The 17,476-nt window shown below is 45.7% G+C and overlaps 1 protein-coding gene across 3 annotated transcripts in view; it reads right to left on the bottom strand.

The window, feature by feature from the left end:
* The window catches only part of SLC12A7 (solute carrier family 12 member 7), a 531,598-nt gene that overhangs the window by 243,772 nt on the left and 270,350 nt on the right, over positions 1-17,476 (bottom strand). For all 3 annotated transcript variants that reach the window (XM_073678432.1, XM_073678433.1, XM_073678434.1), the window contains exon 6: positions 2,464-2,594. In XM_073678432.1, coding sequence (XP_073534533.1) covers positions 2,464-2,594 — 131 coding nt within the window. The remainder of the gene's footprint in view (positions 1-2,463; positions 2,595-17,476) is intronic.

Below are 17,476 nucleotides of genomic sequence, written 5' to 3'. Positions count from 1 at the left end.
GCAATTCAAATTTCATATATTTCAAGTTCGTATACTTAGCGTTGCAGTGTGCCATTTTGTTTGTTAGTTATATATGGAGGTAGCAGCTCCGAGCAAGCACCTGTACACTCCTATTTCTTGTTTTGGAAGTGCCGGTCAGTTTTTTCTGTTTAGCCTTAGATACAGTCAGGGCCAGCGTTAGTGTGGGTGCGTGCAAACTGAGCAATTGCCTTAGGGCCCCCAGTCTCTTAAGGGTCCCCAGCGTTTATATTCTGAGCTTAACACTGCTTATTGACCTTTGGTGACATCACAGTCGTCTGCCCTTGATGTCAAAGGTCCATTAACTTCGGGAGTCTAGAGGTGATTAAGAGGAGACAGGCTGTTATGTACTGTATGTACAGTGTGTATGTAGGTGCCGTGTGTGTATATACATATACAGTGGGCACAGAAAGTATTCAGACCCCTTTAAATTTTTCACTCTTTGTTTCATTGCAGCCATTTGGTAAATTCTAAAAAGTTTTTTTCATTAATGTACACTCTGCACCCCATCCTGACTGAAAAAAACAGAAATGTAGACATTTTTGCAAATTTATTAAAAAAGAAAAACTGAAATATCACATGGTCATAAGTATTCAGACCCTTTTTGCTTTAATAAATTTGCAAAAAATCCTACATTTCTGTTTTTTTTCAGTCAAGATGGGGTGCAGAGTGTACATTAATGAGAAAAAAAATGAACTTTTTAGAATTTACCAAATGGCTGCAATGAAACAAAGAGTGAAAAATTTAAAGGGGTCTGAAAACTTTCCGTACCCACTGTATATGTACAGTGTTGTGTGTGTGTGATAACATCATTATATTTGAATAAACGTTGATTTTTTTTTTTTGTTCAAGAATAAATGTGGATCGTTTCTCACAGAAAAAAATAAGACATCCCCTGAAAATAAGCCCTAACCCATCTTTTGGAGCAAAAAATCATAAGAACCTGTCTTATTTTCGGGGAAACATGATAAACCCTCCTTACAGACGTTCACTTCCCGTCATTGGGGCAGTGCATGGAGCGGTTACAGTCACTGCTCACTACACGGTGAGCGTGTTGTTATCACTTTGTTTGTACCATGACTGACAACCTCTGCAGTGTAGGTGTGATATCAGCATGCTCACTGCTTAGTGAGCAGTGACTGAAACCTGTCACGGTTGTGTCAGGTGTTACAGACAGTCGTCCTGGATCCAGCTGTAGAGGTTCCTTGCGCTTGGCTATGCAGGCACCTTCTTGATCTTTCCATCTCTGTAGTGATATCCAGCTCCCTCTAAGACCCAGCAGTAACCTACACCTTCTGCTGCTATTTGACACACCCTTGCTGGTTGTTTAAATACCTTTTATTTCTCCAGAGAGTCTCCGGTGATAGCTCTATGTTGTTTACCTTGTCGTCTTTAGTTATAGTGGGGTCTGATTAGTGCTCACCCCGTCCCCTCCCTACCTAGGGACTAGCTCTAGGGACATTCAGGGTTTAGGTTCCTGATTGGTTCGGAACCTATATAGGGACAATAGGATAGTCAGGGTGTTATTAGATCAGCCTAGGGGTCTCCACACCTTCTTTCCTTAGTTGTTGGGCTCCTTTCCCCCTCTTCTGTCGTTGTACACTTGTTTCTTCCCTCGTCTTGCGTGACAAGACCACTCCCTGCACGCCCATAGTACTAGAAGCAGTAAGCTACAGGAAGGATACAAGTTCACTTTCTCCCTGTAACTGCAGCTCCAATAAGGCAGCCCAACATGATTTCATCTTGTTTACCCACAGATTAACCCTATGTCTGCAGGTAAGTAGCATTTCTAGATGTGATAATTTTCCTTTAAACAGGACCAGTCACCAGGTCAAAAGTATCACGTCTTTGGGCTTACTTTATTCCTACTGCTTCCCCGAGTACTCTTTCACTTATTTATTTTTTTTGGTGGGGGGAGAGGGGGGTGATTCAGTCTACTATGCAGTTCCAGAGATGTGGGTCTTTTTATCTACACAGTATCCAGTGGGCAACGCGACTTGAAATTGGCACTAAATGAAAATGCCCATTGGATCTTTATGGTGGATTAAAAAAAAGAAAGAAACAGAATACTCCTGGAAACTGCTGGAATAATACAAAGGAAACAAATGGCCACTTTTCTCCTGGTGACAATTCCTTTTTAATGATCATGAGACAACCCCTTTAATTAATAATGATCAGACTTTGAATTTAGCATTGAGAGAACCATTATAAAGATGGGGGCTAGGTCTAGCAAAAGTTTAGATCACAAAATGGCATTTTGGAACGTCACAGTATCAGGGTCAGTATTTTACTAGATAAGGTATGATAATCACTACTCATTAATGGGGTGAATTACATTAGATTATTACAATAGGAAATAAATGACGAATACAGCAGTAAGATATATTAAAAATGTATTGAAAAATATATCACACAAATATAAAGTAGAATAGAAATAAAGCTCACCAATAGAATTTCTATTGTACCAAGAATGTACATAGCTCCAGCGAAAGTTGTACCCAAGTAGAAGCAAAGACCCACAGCACCTCCAAATTCTGGACCTAGAGATCTTGATATCATGTAGTATGATCCACCAGCTGTTAAATTCAAGCATTAAATAAAAAAAAAAAAAACATTTATTTTTTTAAACCAAAACAAATTCACATTTAATTTGCGTTAACATTTCTTATTATTTACCCAAATGTAAAATATTCTAGCTACTTACAGAGCTTGTCTGGAACTAATATCACGGGGCTCAATATCAGATCAGTGGGGGGTTGACAAATGTCAACCCCACTACTCTGCTACAGTGGCGGCCATAGAAAGCTCACAGTGTAGAAAGCATGTACAACACAGCTCCTTACACAGCAAGGTGGCAGTTGCCTGGGATTGTAGCTCAGATCACATATTATCTTCATTGGGAACTGATCTGTAGTTCTCTTGCGAATAGCATGTTCCAGCTCCATTTCCTGTCAACTTCCATCAACTGTGGCTCCAGGTATCAGCTAATTGGATGGGGGTACCAAGTGTTGTAAAATCATTGATTCTGAAACAACCCCTTTAAAAACTTATTGACATTGCTTCTGCTAGATCAGATTTCCCCATGAGTTGCATTTGGAAAGGCGTTTTCTCTGATGACAATGCCTTAGCCATTGTCTGTTTTCTTCCACCCCTTCTCCCAAGAGCCATAACTTTTTATTTTTCCATCAATATAGCCATATGGGGGCTTGTTTTTTGTAAGACAAGTTGTACTTTTGAACGACACCATTCATTTTATCATGTAATGCACTGGAAAATGGGAAATAAAAATCTGAGTGCGTTGAAATTCCAATAAAGATCAATTTTACAATTGTTTTTTGGATTTTTCATTTAACATATTCACTATACAGTAAAATCTTAGGGCTTATTTTTTACACCCTCAGATGATGTTTTTACTGATACCATATTGGGGTAGGTAAGATGTTTTGATTGCATAGAGTATAGAGAATAGTCTGTTAGCTTTGGCTGTAAGTACAGTACAGACCAAAAGTTTGGACACACCTTATTTTTCTGTATTTTCATGACTTTGACTTTAAAAATTGTACATTCACACTGAAGGCATCAAAACTATGAATTAACACATGTGGAATTATATACTTAACAAAAAAGTGTGAAACAACTGAAAATATGTCTTATATTCTAGGTTCTTCAAAGTAGCCACCTTTTGCTTTGATGACTGCTTTTCACACTCTTGGCATTCTCTTGATGAGCTTCAAGAGTAGAGATGAGCGTTGTTCTACTCGAACTGTTCGCCAATCTCAAATTCGAGCTGTTTTGGGCGGTGTTCGAGCCGTTCGGCGAACACGAACAATTTGAGAAAAATTCGGCTGTTCGAGGTTATGTTCGATAACTGTTCGTGCACCAAAATCATAACTGGATTTTTTCTCAGTAATGATGAAAATTAATGTTAATACGCAGTTTGAGTGTACAGCGGGGTGGGGGGAGGGGCAGGGGATGGATCTCTGCAGGAACAATGAAGATCTCCATTTTTTTTTCTCTTTCCCGCATTTGCAGTGGGGAGGTGCAATCTGTCAGCCTATCAGCAGCGCACACACGGAGCGAAGTGCTTTTTTTCACACAAGCAAGGGCATGTGTCATTGGCAGTGTATGTCACATGTCCTTGCCCTATAAGACCAAGCAATTTTCCCCGTCGCCACCATTTTCTCACTGCTGCAGCTGCGTGTTAGACGGCACCGCTGTTGCTGTGTGCGCTATACCTTATTAATTTCAAGCCAATTTTCGCACAAATCTACAGATAGCTTGGGAGTAGGGAATAGTCGTGATTGCAGTCCTTTTAAGGACTAGGTTACAGCATTTCCTACGACTTTTATCAGGCAGGTCTGTGCTCTTAAATAGATAGATTGTGGGAGTAAAGACTAATTGTAATTGGAGTCCTTTTCAGGACTAGGTTACATCAGTTCCTATCAGTTTTTGCCAGGCAGGTCTGTGCCAGTGCTGTGCAAGTTTTTTTCACAGCATTTGGCTGAATCTAGCAAAGCTAATCCTTTTTGGCCTATTGCAGAGTGTGTTAGTCAGTGGAGTAGCCTATCTGTGTTGCAAGATATACCACCTGTGTATAGAATACCAATTTTTTTACTGCACCTAGTGAAGTAAAATCTTTTGGGCATAGCATCATTCTATTAGTCCATCTATACAGACCTCCATCAGGTTGCAAACTGAATATATTTTTTTCTGCATCTACCTCTGAAAAAATATTGGGCTTCTAGCTGTGTGTGGGACTTGTTCTATTAATCCATCTATACAGACCTCCATCAGGTTGCAAACTGAATATATTTTTTTCTGCATCTACCTCTGAAAAAATATTGGGCTTCTAGCTGTGTGTGGGACTTGTTCTATTAATCCATCTATACTGACCTCAATCGGGTTGCAAACTGAATATATTTTTTTCTGCATCTACCTCTGAAAAAATATTGGGATTCTAGCTGTGTGTGGGACTTGTTCTATTAATCCATCTATACAGACCTCCATCAGGTTGCAAACTGAATATATTTTTTTCTGCATCTACCTCTGAAAAAATATTGGGCTTCTAGCTGTGTGTGGGACTTGTTCTATTAATCCATCTATACAGACCTCCATCAGGTTGCAAACTGAATATATTTTTTCTGCATCTACCTCTGAAAAAATATTGGGCTTCTAGCTGTGTGTGGGACATGTTCTATTAATCCATCTATACAGACCTCCATCAGGTTGCAAACTGAATATATTTTTTTCTGCATCTACCTCTGAAAAAATATTGGGTTTCTAGCTGTGTGTGGGACTTGTTGTATTAGTCCATCTATACTGACCTCCATCAGGTTGCAAACTGAATATATTTTTTTCTGCATCTACCTCTGAAAAAATATTGGGCTTCTAGCTGTGTGTGGGACTTGTTGTATTAGTCCATCTATACTGACCTCCATCAGGTTGCAAACTGAATATATTTTTTTCTGCATCTACCTCTGAAAAAATATTGGGCTTCTAGCTGTGTGTGGGACTTGTTCTATTAATCCATCTATACAGACCTCCATCAGGTTGCAAACTGAATATATTTTTTTCTGCATCTACCTGTGAAAAAATATTGGGCTTCTAGCTGTGTGTGGGACTTGTTCTATTAATCCATCTATACAGACCTCCATCAGGTTGCAAACTGAATATATTTTTTTCTGCATCTACTTCTGAAAAAATATTGGGCTTCTAGCTGTGTGTGGGACTTGTTCTATTAATCCATCTATACAGACCTCCATCAGGTTGCAAACTGAATATATTTTTTTCTGCATCTACCTCTGAAAAAATATTGGCCTTCTAGCTGTGTGTGGGACTTGTTCTATTAATCCATCTATACAGACCTCCATCAGGTTGCAAACTGAATATATTTTTTTCTGCATCTACCTCTGAAAAAATATTGGGCTTCTAGCTGTGTGTGGGACTTGTTCTATTAATCCATCTATACAGACCTCCATCAGGTTGCAAATTGAATATAATTTTTTCTGCATCTATCTCTGAAAAAATATTGGGCTTCTAGCTAAGTGTGGGACTTGTTCTATTAATCCATCTATACAGACCTCCATCAGGTTGCAAACTGAATATATTTTTTTCTGCATCTACCTCTGAAAAAATATTGGGCTTCTAGCTGTGTGTGGGACTTGTTCTATTAATCCATCTATACAGACCTCCATCAGGTTGCAAACTGAATATATTTTTTTCTGCATCTACCTCTGAAAAAATATTGGGCTTCTAGCTGTGTGTGGGACTTGTTCTATTAATCCATCTATACAGACCTCCATCAGGTTGCAAATTGAATATAATTTTTTTCTGCATCTAACCCAGCCAATAGTTTTGGCCTAATACCACAGTTTGGCCACTCAGCTCTGCTCGGTTCCCATCCATTGTTTTTTTGTGCAAACAACTCCAGAGTTGTGAATTAGTTAACCACCAAAATGAGTGGAAAAAGGCCTGCTGCTGGTGGAAAGGGGAATAAGCGCGTTGGGAAGGGGAAAAAAGGTTGTGTCCGTGGGGTAGGTGTTAAAGCAACAGTAACATCTGCAGAAGAAAGACCATCTTCCAGCCAAACTAAAATGTCTACTTCTTTTAGCGGACAATGTGATAAGATCCCTTTCTTACGGCCACGCCAATCGCTACAAATTCCAGATGAGGCACAAAAACAGCAGGTGCTTCAACGGATATCAAGTGCTCCTTTAAGTGGGCTCTCCTCCACATCAACTTCAACATCACAAATACTCCAGTCCTCAAAGGTGTCACCCCAATCGCACTTGCTTCCTCACAGCTCCCAAATCTCCAGCTGCCCGTCTGAGTATGAGGTAGAACAGATGGTTGAGTCTGCAGAGCTGTTTACTCATACTATAGCCTGGGAATCAGAGGTCGACTCCAGCGCTTCTGTGAATCCAGACGAGGAAATGATCTGCACTGATGCCCAGAATCTTTATGAGTCGGATCCAGGACCAGACGCAGAAGGTTCTGACCATAATGTAGACCCTCATTCCCAAACTGTAACTCCTGTTGGTGGAGACAATGAGGAAGACGATGATAAGACTCAAATACCTGATTGGAGCGACAACTTTAGTTTTTTGTCAGGGCAGGAACAGGTTGGCTCTGAGGACGACGGGTGTGATAACGCACAGGGTGATGATGATGAGGTTGGAGATCCCACTTACTGTCAACCCACAGTCAGCCAAGAGATGAGGTCAGCAGAGGAGGTGGAGGAAGATGCTAGTGACGACGAGGTCAGGTTGCGCCTTCCTGGACAGAGACGTAGTACTGGAAGCACGTCAACAACTGCATCCTCAAACACAACTCTGCCTCTCACCACAAGTCGTGGTGGCTCTTCAGGTCGCATGGGTGCTAAGCCTTGCATAGCCTGGGCATTTTTTCAGATCGATAAAGATGACCCAACTCGTGTTATCTGTAACATTTGTCAGCAAAAGCTAAGTAGAGGCCAAAAAATACATAGTTTGAGTACTTCATGCATGAACCGGCACATGGACATGAAGCATAAGTTGCAGTGGGAAGCTCAGTGTGCTACAATGCGGCCTAGCCGGCCGGGCCAACCACCGTCTGCCATATCTTGTGCATCCGCGGCCTCTTCATCCTCTGTGACTGGGGGGACAGCAGTCACACCTGTTTTGGGGCGCAGACCTGCCACCTCTTTACCCGCAACAGCCAGCGTGATTGGCAGGTCATCATTTTCTTTGGAGGTGGTAACACCAGCTGGTGTTGAGCGCTGTCCGACATCGATAGCACCACCTTTGGATCAAGGCAACCTAACATGTCCGCCTGCATCTTCCTCACAGACCGGCAGTTTGCCGGGGACACCCTTATCAACCCCGTCTAAGCACAATAGCCAGCCCTCGGTCCCTCAGATGTGGACAAGTAAAAGACCATTTCCTCCTAGCCATGAGAAAGCTAAGAGGTTGAATTTCACCATCTGCAAGCTCTTGGCTACAGAAATGCTGCCTTTCCGCCTGGTGGACACAGAGGATTTTCGAGACCTTATGTCCGTCGCAGTGCCCCAGTACCAGATGCCCAGTCGGCACTACTTCTCAAAGAAAGGTGTGCCTGCGCTCCACCAGCATGTCGCACACAACATCACCGCTTCTTTGAGAAACTCTGTGTGTGACAGGGTGCATTTCACCACAGACACTTGGACGAGTAGGCATGGACAGGGGCGTTACATGTCGCTGACTGGGCACTGGGTAACTATGGTGACAGCAGGACAAGGGGCTGCTGTCCAAGTCTTGCCGTCCCCACGAGTTGTGCGTCAATCCTCTTTATGTCAAAGTTCCTCCACTGCTTCTGCCTCCTCAACCTCCTCTCGGTCTTCCACCTGCACCCAAAGCCTGTCTGGTCATGCCACAAGCTTTCTAACTGCGCAGAAGGGATCCTGCACACCTCCTTACTATGCTGGCAGTAGGGCTCAACGTCATCAGGCGGTTTTTACATTGAAATGTCTGGGAAATGTGAGTCACACAGCTGAGGAGTTGTGGTCAGCTCTGGAGAACCAATTTCATGAATGGTTGTCTCCACTGGACCTGAAACCAGGGAAGGCCGTGTGCGACAATGCTGCAAACCTGGGTGCGGCCCTTCTCCGGGGCAATGTCACACACGTGCCTTGTATGGCTCACGTGTTGAACCTGGTTGTCCAGCAATTTTTAGCCCACTATCCCAGACTAGATGGCCTTCTGCAGAGGGCACGGTCGCTGTGTGCTCACTTCCACCGTTCGCATCCCGCAGCTCAGCGACTTACATCTCTACAGAAGTCGTTGGGCCTGCCACTTCACCGGCTAAAATGCGATGTGCCTACCCGGTGGAATTCAACTCTGCACATGTTGCAGCGACTGTGGCAGCACCGACAAGCCCTGGTGCAATACGTTCTGACGTATAGCCTGGGCCAACGAGATTCAGAGGTGGGGCAAATCACGCTGGAGGAGTGGTCTCAGATCAGGGACCTATGCACCCTTCTGCACAGTTTTGAAATGGCGACGAAGATGTTTAGTGCTGACGATGCCATTATCAGCATGACTATTCCGGTGATTTACATGCTGGAGGACATGTTAAACAGAATTCGGAGTCAGGTGGTGGCACAAGAGGAGGTGGAGGAAGTAGAGGAGGAGGAGTTGTATGCGGAAGGGCTAACATCTGCAAGGTCCAGACGGTCGGCAGCACCAAGGCGGCAGGCATGTGAGGGTGGGGGAGATGGTTTTACTAGGGCGCATGGTAGCAGCCAAACTAGTGAGGAAGGTGCAGGAGCCCAGGAAGAAGTGGAGGACGAACTGATGGAAGACTCATCAGATGTGGGAGACCTTGATCACATTTCTGTTGTGCGAGGTTGGGGGGAGAGGACAGAGGAAGGAAGCATGATTGTTACCTCGCCACCAACACAACAGGGACTTGGTGCTCCTGGATGCGCAACACACATGAGTGCCTTCTTGCTGCACTACCTGCAACATGACCCTCGAATTGTGAGAATTAGAAATAATCCTGACTACTGGGTTGCCACACTGTTAGATCCCCGGTACAAAAGTAAATTTGCAGAAATTATTCCTGCCATAGAAAGGGATGCACGCATGCAGGAGTATCAGCAGAGACTGTTGCAGAATCTTACATGTGCTTTTCCACAAAATACCAGTGGTGCACGTAGTGAGTCTCACAGTTCCAACTTGCCAACCGTGGGACCGTCAAGTGTTCAGCACTCAAACCGTAACAGAACCACAGTATCTGCTGGTAACATCAATTTTGCGGAATCATTTCACCACTTTTTTAGCCCATCCTTTGCAAGGCCACAGGAGACAAGAAGTCTGACACATAGTCAACGCCTAGAGACGATGGTACAGGAGTATCTCCAAGTAAACATTGAAGCCACGACTGTGTCACTGGACCCTTGCTCTTTTTGGGCTTCCAATCTGGATAAATGGCCGGAGCTAGCCACTTACGCCTTGGAGATCTTGTCATGCCCCGCAGCCAGCGTTCTGTCTGAACGTGTGTTCAGCGCTGCTGGTGGTGTGCTGACAGATAAGCGCACGCGGCTCTCCACTGATAATGTAGACAGACTCACGTTCATAAAGATGAACAAATCATGGATCCGAAACGACTTTTATACCCCTGTGTCATCCTGGGGAGAGTAAAAGCTTGATGATTGGTTAAAATCACTCTACCAACCGTTTTAAGCTTTCAAATTACTAATCATGTTTATCTGTATCTTGGCTGGAAAATAATTTGGGCTTTGTAGCAGTGTGCAGCACTGATTCTATTAGGCCATCTATACTAAAGCTTCACCAGATTTAAAATTAATAATAATTTTTAGCTGCATCTAGCCCAGAAAATAATTTTGGGGCTCCGAGATGCGCAAGACACATAAGTGCCTTCTTGCTGCACTACCTGCAGCATGACCCTCATATTGTCAGAATTCGAAGTAATCATGACTACTGGGTTGCCACACTCTTAGATCCCCCAAACTTTTCGATCAACCTTTTCATTTTAATAAAGACCAAAAAAATGGTCATTTTTGAAATTATAAGCATTAGCAGGTTGTTAGAAACTGAAATCAAACAGTTTTCAACTCAAAACTTTATTCTAGGTGATGTTACATTTTCACATAGGACCCCTTGTTCGAAAGGAGCTTCTGAACTCTCTCATCCATTGAATTTGTCAGGTTTTGGATGGTTTCTGCTTCAATTGTTTTGCATGAGGACAGAATACCCTCCCAGAGCTGTTGCTTAGATGTGAACTGCCTCCCGCCATCATAGACACTCCTTTTAATGATGCTCCAAAGGTTCTGAATGGGGTACAGGTCAGGGGAGCATGGGGGTCACACCATAAGTTTGTCCCCTTTTATGCCCATATCAGCCAGAGATGCAGATGTTTTATGTGCAGCATGAGATGGTGCATTATCATGCAGAAAAATGATCTTGCTGTGAAATACACGGTTCTTCTTCTTGAACCATGGCAGGAAGTGCTGTTTGAGAAAATCCACATACATTATGGAGTTCATCTTTAGCGCCTTCAGGGATCCTAAAGGGGCCGACAATCTCTCTCCCCATGATTCCAGCCCAAAACATTACTCCACCTCCTCCTTGTTGGCGCTGTAGCCGTGTTTGCGTGGGGTGTCCATCAACCAGCCATCCTCCACTCCATCCATCTGGACCATCGAGCGCTGCACGGCACTCATCCGTGAACAAAACAGTTTTGAAATCAGTCTTCATGTAATGTTTGGCCCACTGGAGCCGTTTCTGCTTGTGTGAAGTGGATAGAGGAGGTCGACAGGATGGCGTATGCACAGCTGCAAACCTCTGAAGGACCCTGCATCATGTTGTTCGGGGGACGTTGGAGGCACAAGCAGCTTCAAAAACTTGTCTGCTGCTATGACAAGGCTTTTTTGCCGCTGCTCTTTCAACCTGACGTAATTGCCTGTAGGAAAGAGTCCTCAATTTGCCCTTATCAGCACGCACACGTGTGTACTGTGAATCAGCTACATACTTCTTGATTGCCAAGACACTTCATCCTGATCATCGCACAATGTTGATTGTAGTCATGCCTTGACCTAAACACTCCACAATTTGTTGCTTCTCAGCAGCCGACACATCCTTTTTCTTTCCCATTTTGGCAGAAAATGTAGGCTGCTTAATAATGTGAGACAGCCTTCTTAAGTAGTCTTGCCTTTCATTGGACACACCTGCCAAACTAATTAGCACAGGTGTCTGCAATTGCTTACAGTGATATAAAGAGCCCTGACACACATCACCATCAATGAATTTAACTGACAAACAAACAAATTCTTCCCTTATCACTCCTAAACACTTTTTGCATAATAATTTGGAACGCAGTGTACATGTGCTTTTCCACAAAACACCAGTGGTTCACGTAGTGAATCTTACAGTTCTAACTTGCCAACCGTGGTCTGTATGGAGTTGTTCAATAAAGGGCCCAAAATTAAGATAACATAGATGGGAGAGGTCTCTATGAATAGGAATTCCTAAGTATTTGATACTCTGTGAGGGCCAGGCAAAGGGAAAGTTGGACTGGATGGAATCCTATATGGATTTGGGGAGGGAGACATCGAGGGCCTCAGACTTCGCTGCATTGATTTTAAAATTTGACCATGTAACAAAGTGATCTATTTCAGCCATAACAGCATGGATGGATATATGTGATTGAGTGATATATACTAGGACATCATCAGCAAATAGAGAGCACTTGTACTCGGTGCCTCCCACCTCAATCCACCTAATATTGGGGTTATGGCAAATTGATGAGAGCAGGTGCTCCGTCACTAGGATGTATAAGAGAGGGGACAGAGGACATCCCTGCCTTGTCCCATTGGTGATTGTGAAAGGTGATGAAAATGTTCTGATGCACCCCCTGGGCCTTGGGACACCCGGAGCCGGACCCTTTTTGGTGGATGCTGGTGGTTGTAGTCTTCGTGGCGGCGACCCGGTTCCGTGGCTCAGGGTGGTCAAACCAGTGGCGGAACTATTTATGTGGTTTTGATGTTTAAATGTCCGACTACGCCACCCGTGGATTGCGGTCAGAGTGAACCGCCGCTGCAGGGCAGACCGCTGAGGCTCGTGTTGTGGGTGCAGCAGAGCGTAGCATAACTCCCCACGGGAGGAGTATAGCCTCAGGGCAGTGTATGCGGAGGATGGGGGTGATGGTGCAGGGCAGCAGCAGTAACGACACGGAGTCAGTGATGCAGTCCAGGGCCTTTACTCACAGTTCTTATTATCCAGACCACGTCTGCAGGTAACGGCTGCCCACGTCGTACTGTGCTCACCAGGTGAGGGGCTCAGACAACTCCCAGATAACTTTGGAGCGCTTCACAGGACCCCCTTTGTGTGTCCTTTGTCTGGCCTTTCTTACCAACCCTTCTGTCCGGCTGCCTCGGGCCTCCTCTTGGTAAACTTGGCGCCAGTTTCCCTGACCCTATGTGGTGCCTTCCTAGCGGGTGTAGCGAGGGGCTGCGCCACATAAAATGTCACAGCCTCCGGTTTCTAGCTGAGGGTCGTTTCCTGCCTCCACTAGTTTCGGGGACCGGTCTCCCCCTTTGGCCTGACCCCTCCACGCAGGTGGATTCGGGCGTGCGGTGGCGACTCACCCGTCCGCACCCCTGGGATCCCTTCATTCCTCGTTCCTGGAGCCTTCTCCGCTCCTCTTCCTTCCTTCTCCCTCTTCCAGGCCTGGGCCTCTGTTACTAGGCCCGCCTCCGGAGCAGAGCTCATGCAGAGCCCCTGCTCCCTGCCACTTCTGCTCAGACTTCTCTGCACTGAACTAAGATGGTGCCCACCTTTTATACTCCCTTCTCAATGCACCCAGGAACTGCTTCCTCCCTGCTCCTGCACTACAGGGTTCCCCTTCCTCAGTGTTCCCTCCCCCCACTACAGCCAGGGACAGGGACTGTCGTGCCCATCTCAGAGGCATATTGGTCGCCCTGCCCCACGGCAATGTGGTGTAATGCATGCAGGTGTCGGGTCCTGATCCACACTCCATCCTTACCTGAGAGTGAGATATCACACCTCTGGGTGAGGTGCAATACCTCTGTAGCAACCGAGCCCTCAGGGTGCTACAGTTCCATTTATCTTCAGCCTAGGTGACGTATTGTGATACAGGGCCGTGATTTTGGCTATAAAAGGGTCCCCTAGACCCCTACCCCAAGCTTTTTAAGAGAATCATATATGGCGTGCCAGGAGACTCTATGGAATGCTTTCTCAGCATCCAACGAGAGTATCTAATTACAAATTTTTAACTGCATCTAGCCCAGGAAATACTTTGTGCCTAGTAGCAGTGTCTGCTAGTCAGCGGATTATCCCGGCTGTTAAGCAAGCTACTCCACCTGTAGTTTAGACACTTAATTTTTTCAAAGGAAATGCTTCGGGACCATGGGATACTCAGTGAAGAGCATCAGGAGGCACCCCAAGGCATAGGGGCTGGGACTGGCAGTAGGATGCCTTGCGGTGGACAGCCGAGCTCGATCCTTATAAAAGCTTTTTAACTGCAGCAGCTTTAGTGGACGCTACTGGAGCTGGAATTACGCGGCTGCTGGCATGAGACTTGCCCTCCAATAGATCCTTGTAAATGGATTTAAAGTGTATTCATTCAAATTAGAGAGACAATTTAAATTAAAAAGCTTAGAGCTGCCTCCACCACAGGGGGGCTCGCTCGACCCACCAGCGGACAGGCACCAGTATTGGGAGAGGGGGGCTGGCCATCAGGGTTCACCGCGGCTCTGGCACAAACCCGGCGACACGGAGGTGGCACGGGCAGGAGCGGACTGGCCGTGTCGGCTTCTCACTTTTTGGATTTTAGAAGGGCATGACATGCCTATATCTGTGTCTCCCCCTCCTTTTACTCCTCCACCTCTTTTATTTTCGCATGACTATATGTACTTGTCACTTTTCCATGTGTTAGTTATGTCTTCTGAGCAGTTTGTCAGCTTTTGGACACCTTTGAAGGTGTTTTCTATGTGTTTCTATGTGTTTTTGTTTGCCTGCCATTGGTTTTAACGGTGTTCGAAGGTGTTCGACGAACAGTTCGGCGAACACACGGGTGTTCGACGAACCGAACCGAACTCGAACACTACGGGGGTGGCTCAACACTATTCAAGAGGTAGTCACCGGAAATGGTTTTCACTTCACAGGTGTGCCCTGTCAGGTTTAATAAGTGGGATTTCTTGCCTTATAAATGGGGTTGGGACCATCAGTTGTGTTGTGCAGAAGTCTGGTGGATACACAGCTGATAGTCCTACTGAATAGACTGTTAGAATTTGTATTATGGCAAGAAAAAAGCAGCTAAGTAAAGAAAAACGAGTGGCCATCATTACTTTAAGAAATGAAGGTCAGTCAGTCCGAAAAATTGGGCAAACTTTGAAATTGTCCCCAAGTGCAGTTGCAAAAACCATCAAGTGCTACAAAGAAACTGGCTCACATGAGGACCGCCCCAGGAAAGGAAGACCAAGAGTCACCTCTGCTTCTGAGGATAAGTTTATCCAAGTCACCAGCCTCAGAAATCGCAGGTTAACAGCAGCTCAGATTAGAGACCAGGTCAATGCCACACAGAGTTCTAGCAGCAGACACATCTCTACAACAACTGTTAAGAGGAGACTTTGTGCAGCAGGCCTTCATGGTAAAATAGCTTCTAGGAAACCACTGTTAAGGACAGGCAACAAGCAGAAGAGACTTTTTTGGGCTAAAGAACACAAGGAATGGACATTAGACCAGTGGAAATCTGTGCTTTGGTCTGATGAGTCCAAATTTGAGATCTTTGGTTCCAACCACCGTGTCTTTGTGCGACACAGAAAAGGTGAACGGATGGACTCTACATGCCTGGTTCCCACCGTGAAGCATGGAGGAGGAGGTGTGATGGTGTGGGGGTGCTTTGCTGGTGACACTGTTGGGGATTTATTCAAAATTGAAGGCATACTGATCCAGCATGGCTACCACAGCATCTTGCAGCGGCATACTATTCCATCCGGCTTGCGTTTAGTTGGACCATCATTTATTTTTCAACAGGACAATGACCCCAAACACACCTCCAGGCTGTGTAAGGGCTATTTGACCAAGAATGAGAGTGATGGGGTGCTACGCCAGATGACCTGGCCTCCACAGCCACCAGACCTGAACCCAATTGAAATGGTTTGGGGTGAGCTGGACCGCAGAGTGAAGGTGTCAGGGTCAGAAAGAATATATTTTTTTCCACTTTTATACGCTTTGCTTATGTACTAACCACCATTTTGTGTCTTCTAACAATAAGCTTTCCTTGCTACGTGTTACTTAGATCGAAACTTATGCTAAGATGGCGCCGGTATCGGCCAGCACCTGTTTCAGAGAAATGAAACCGGATCATCAACTGACGGTTGCAATATCTGCCCAGAGACTGAGTTAAGGAGACATGGACCAATCAGGAGTGGCCGGATACTAGACATTTATGGCTTACCCCGCCCCGAACAATCCCTTTCCCCTCCCCATTATGTAGTGTATTTAGGTTTGTGCATGCGGAAATAAAGGCAGAACATTGCTGAGATCGTGGCTTGCCAGTAGCCTTCTGAGCGTGCTCTGAGTTTGAACCAGCTCGTTGTCTGACTCATTCTTTGAATAATTGACCCATGCTCATAGCCTTAATTTGGAGTGACTAGAGGATGAGTGGATTGTCGTTACGACCCCGACATTTGGCGCCCAACGTGGGGCGTGGCTAGCGGTCCGCCGCCCTCCCGGACCCATATTGCTGACTTCCCTGGTGGTGACCGCGGCGGCTGAATTTGAGGCCTGATCAACCTCCATCGAACGCGGTAAGTTGAGATATATATTTTATATGTTTCACTTGCCTGTGTGTCAGCCGCAGCAGTTCCTGTGGGGTTGTCTGTTTGGATCTGGGTGGGTGACCGGTCGAGTGGTGAGACCTCAGGCGTCCCGCGCCACGTCCCGAACCAGCAACTGTGAGACCGAGTGACGTCGCATGCCTGCGTGTGCTCGTGTGAACACCACCTCCTCCTCCCCCGGTCACTGTACTCTTCTTAGATAGTTGTCTCCCGTGACTGATAGTCGGAATTTCAAAGCATTCCTAAATTGAAGTGTGAAAGAATCTGTGACGAATTGAGGAGTGCTCTTCGTCTACCACAGAGAAACCTCATAAGGAAGTATTCTGCTGTCAGAGTCAGGGTGCCGTGGTGAGTCGCACTGTAAAGTCGCCATTCAAGGTTAGGGAAAGGGATAGATGAGGGGTCTCTCTGTCTTATCAGTGTATTGAGGAGTGCTCTACACTGACGGGTGGCGACCTGTCGACTGCACCAGTGATCTGAGTCGCGACAGATCAGTGGATTCTATAAGAAAATGTTGCGTATGTTCAAATCTGAAAGACCTCACAAGTTGCCGGATGGTGCAGTGGGAGTCATCCAGCTAGTAGAGTCACGGGAAGGCAACAAGGCTGTTAAAAATGTTAGGAATCTGTATAAAATGATAAGTCTACCCAGTACGGGCAGACTTCAGCCTCCAGTGTGGAAGGAATGCGTTACAAAAAAAAAGGGGAAGTTGAGTGATGAAGGACTCCTGCACCAGGCTCAGGCACATCTTAGAGTAGCAAGTGATTTAAAGGCTGAGGACTGGAAGGAAGTAGATGGTGCAGGGGGGGCAGAGAATGCCGAGCCATTGTTCGGATACATGAAAGCTGTAGAATGTGATTTGTTATGTGACCCTAAATTGGCCGTAACCCCGTTGATGCCTGTCACTACACCGAGCCCTCAGCCACCACCCTATAATGGCGCCGACGCCAAATCATCGGAAGGATGGACGTGTCGTGTGTGCGGAGAGCAGAACCCGCCCTGGGCGAAGTTCTGCTGTGTCTGTGGGGCGGGCCGCCCATGGCTCGATGCCCCGCCTGCCCCCAAGAACAATCCCACTCCCACTCCAACTCCTCCCTCCAACGGCCATCTTACTACACC

Source organism: Phyllobates terribilis, unplaced genomic scaffold, assembly GCF_046119375.1.
Source record: "Phyllobates terribilis strain yellow unplaced genomic scaffold, ASM4611937v1 Scaffold_4__5_contigs__length_816908805, whole genome shotgun sequence".
NCBI classification, from domain to species: domain Eukaryota; kingdom Metazoa; phylum Chordata; class Amphibia; order Anura; family Dendrobatidae; genus Phyllobates; species Phyllobates terribilis.
This window is presented reverse-complemented; position numbering and strand designations above follow the sequence as displayed.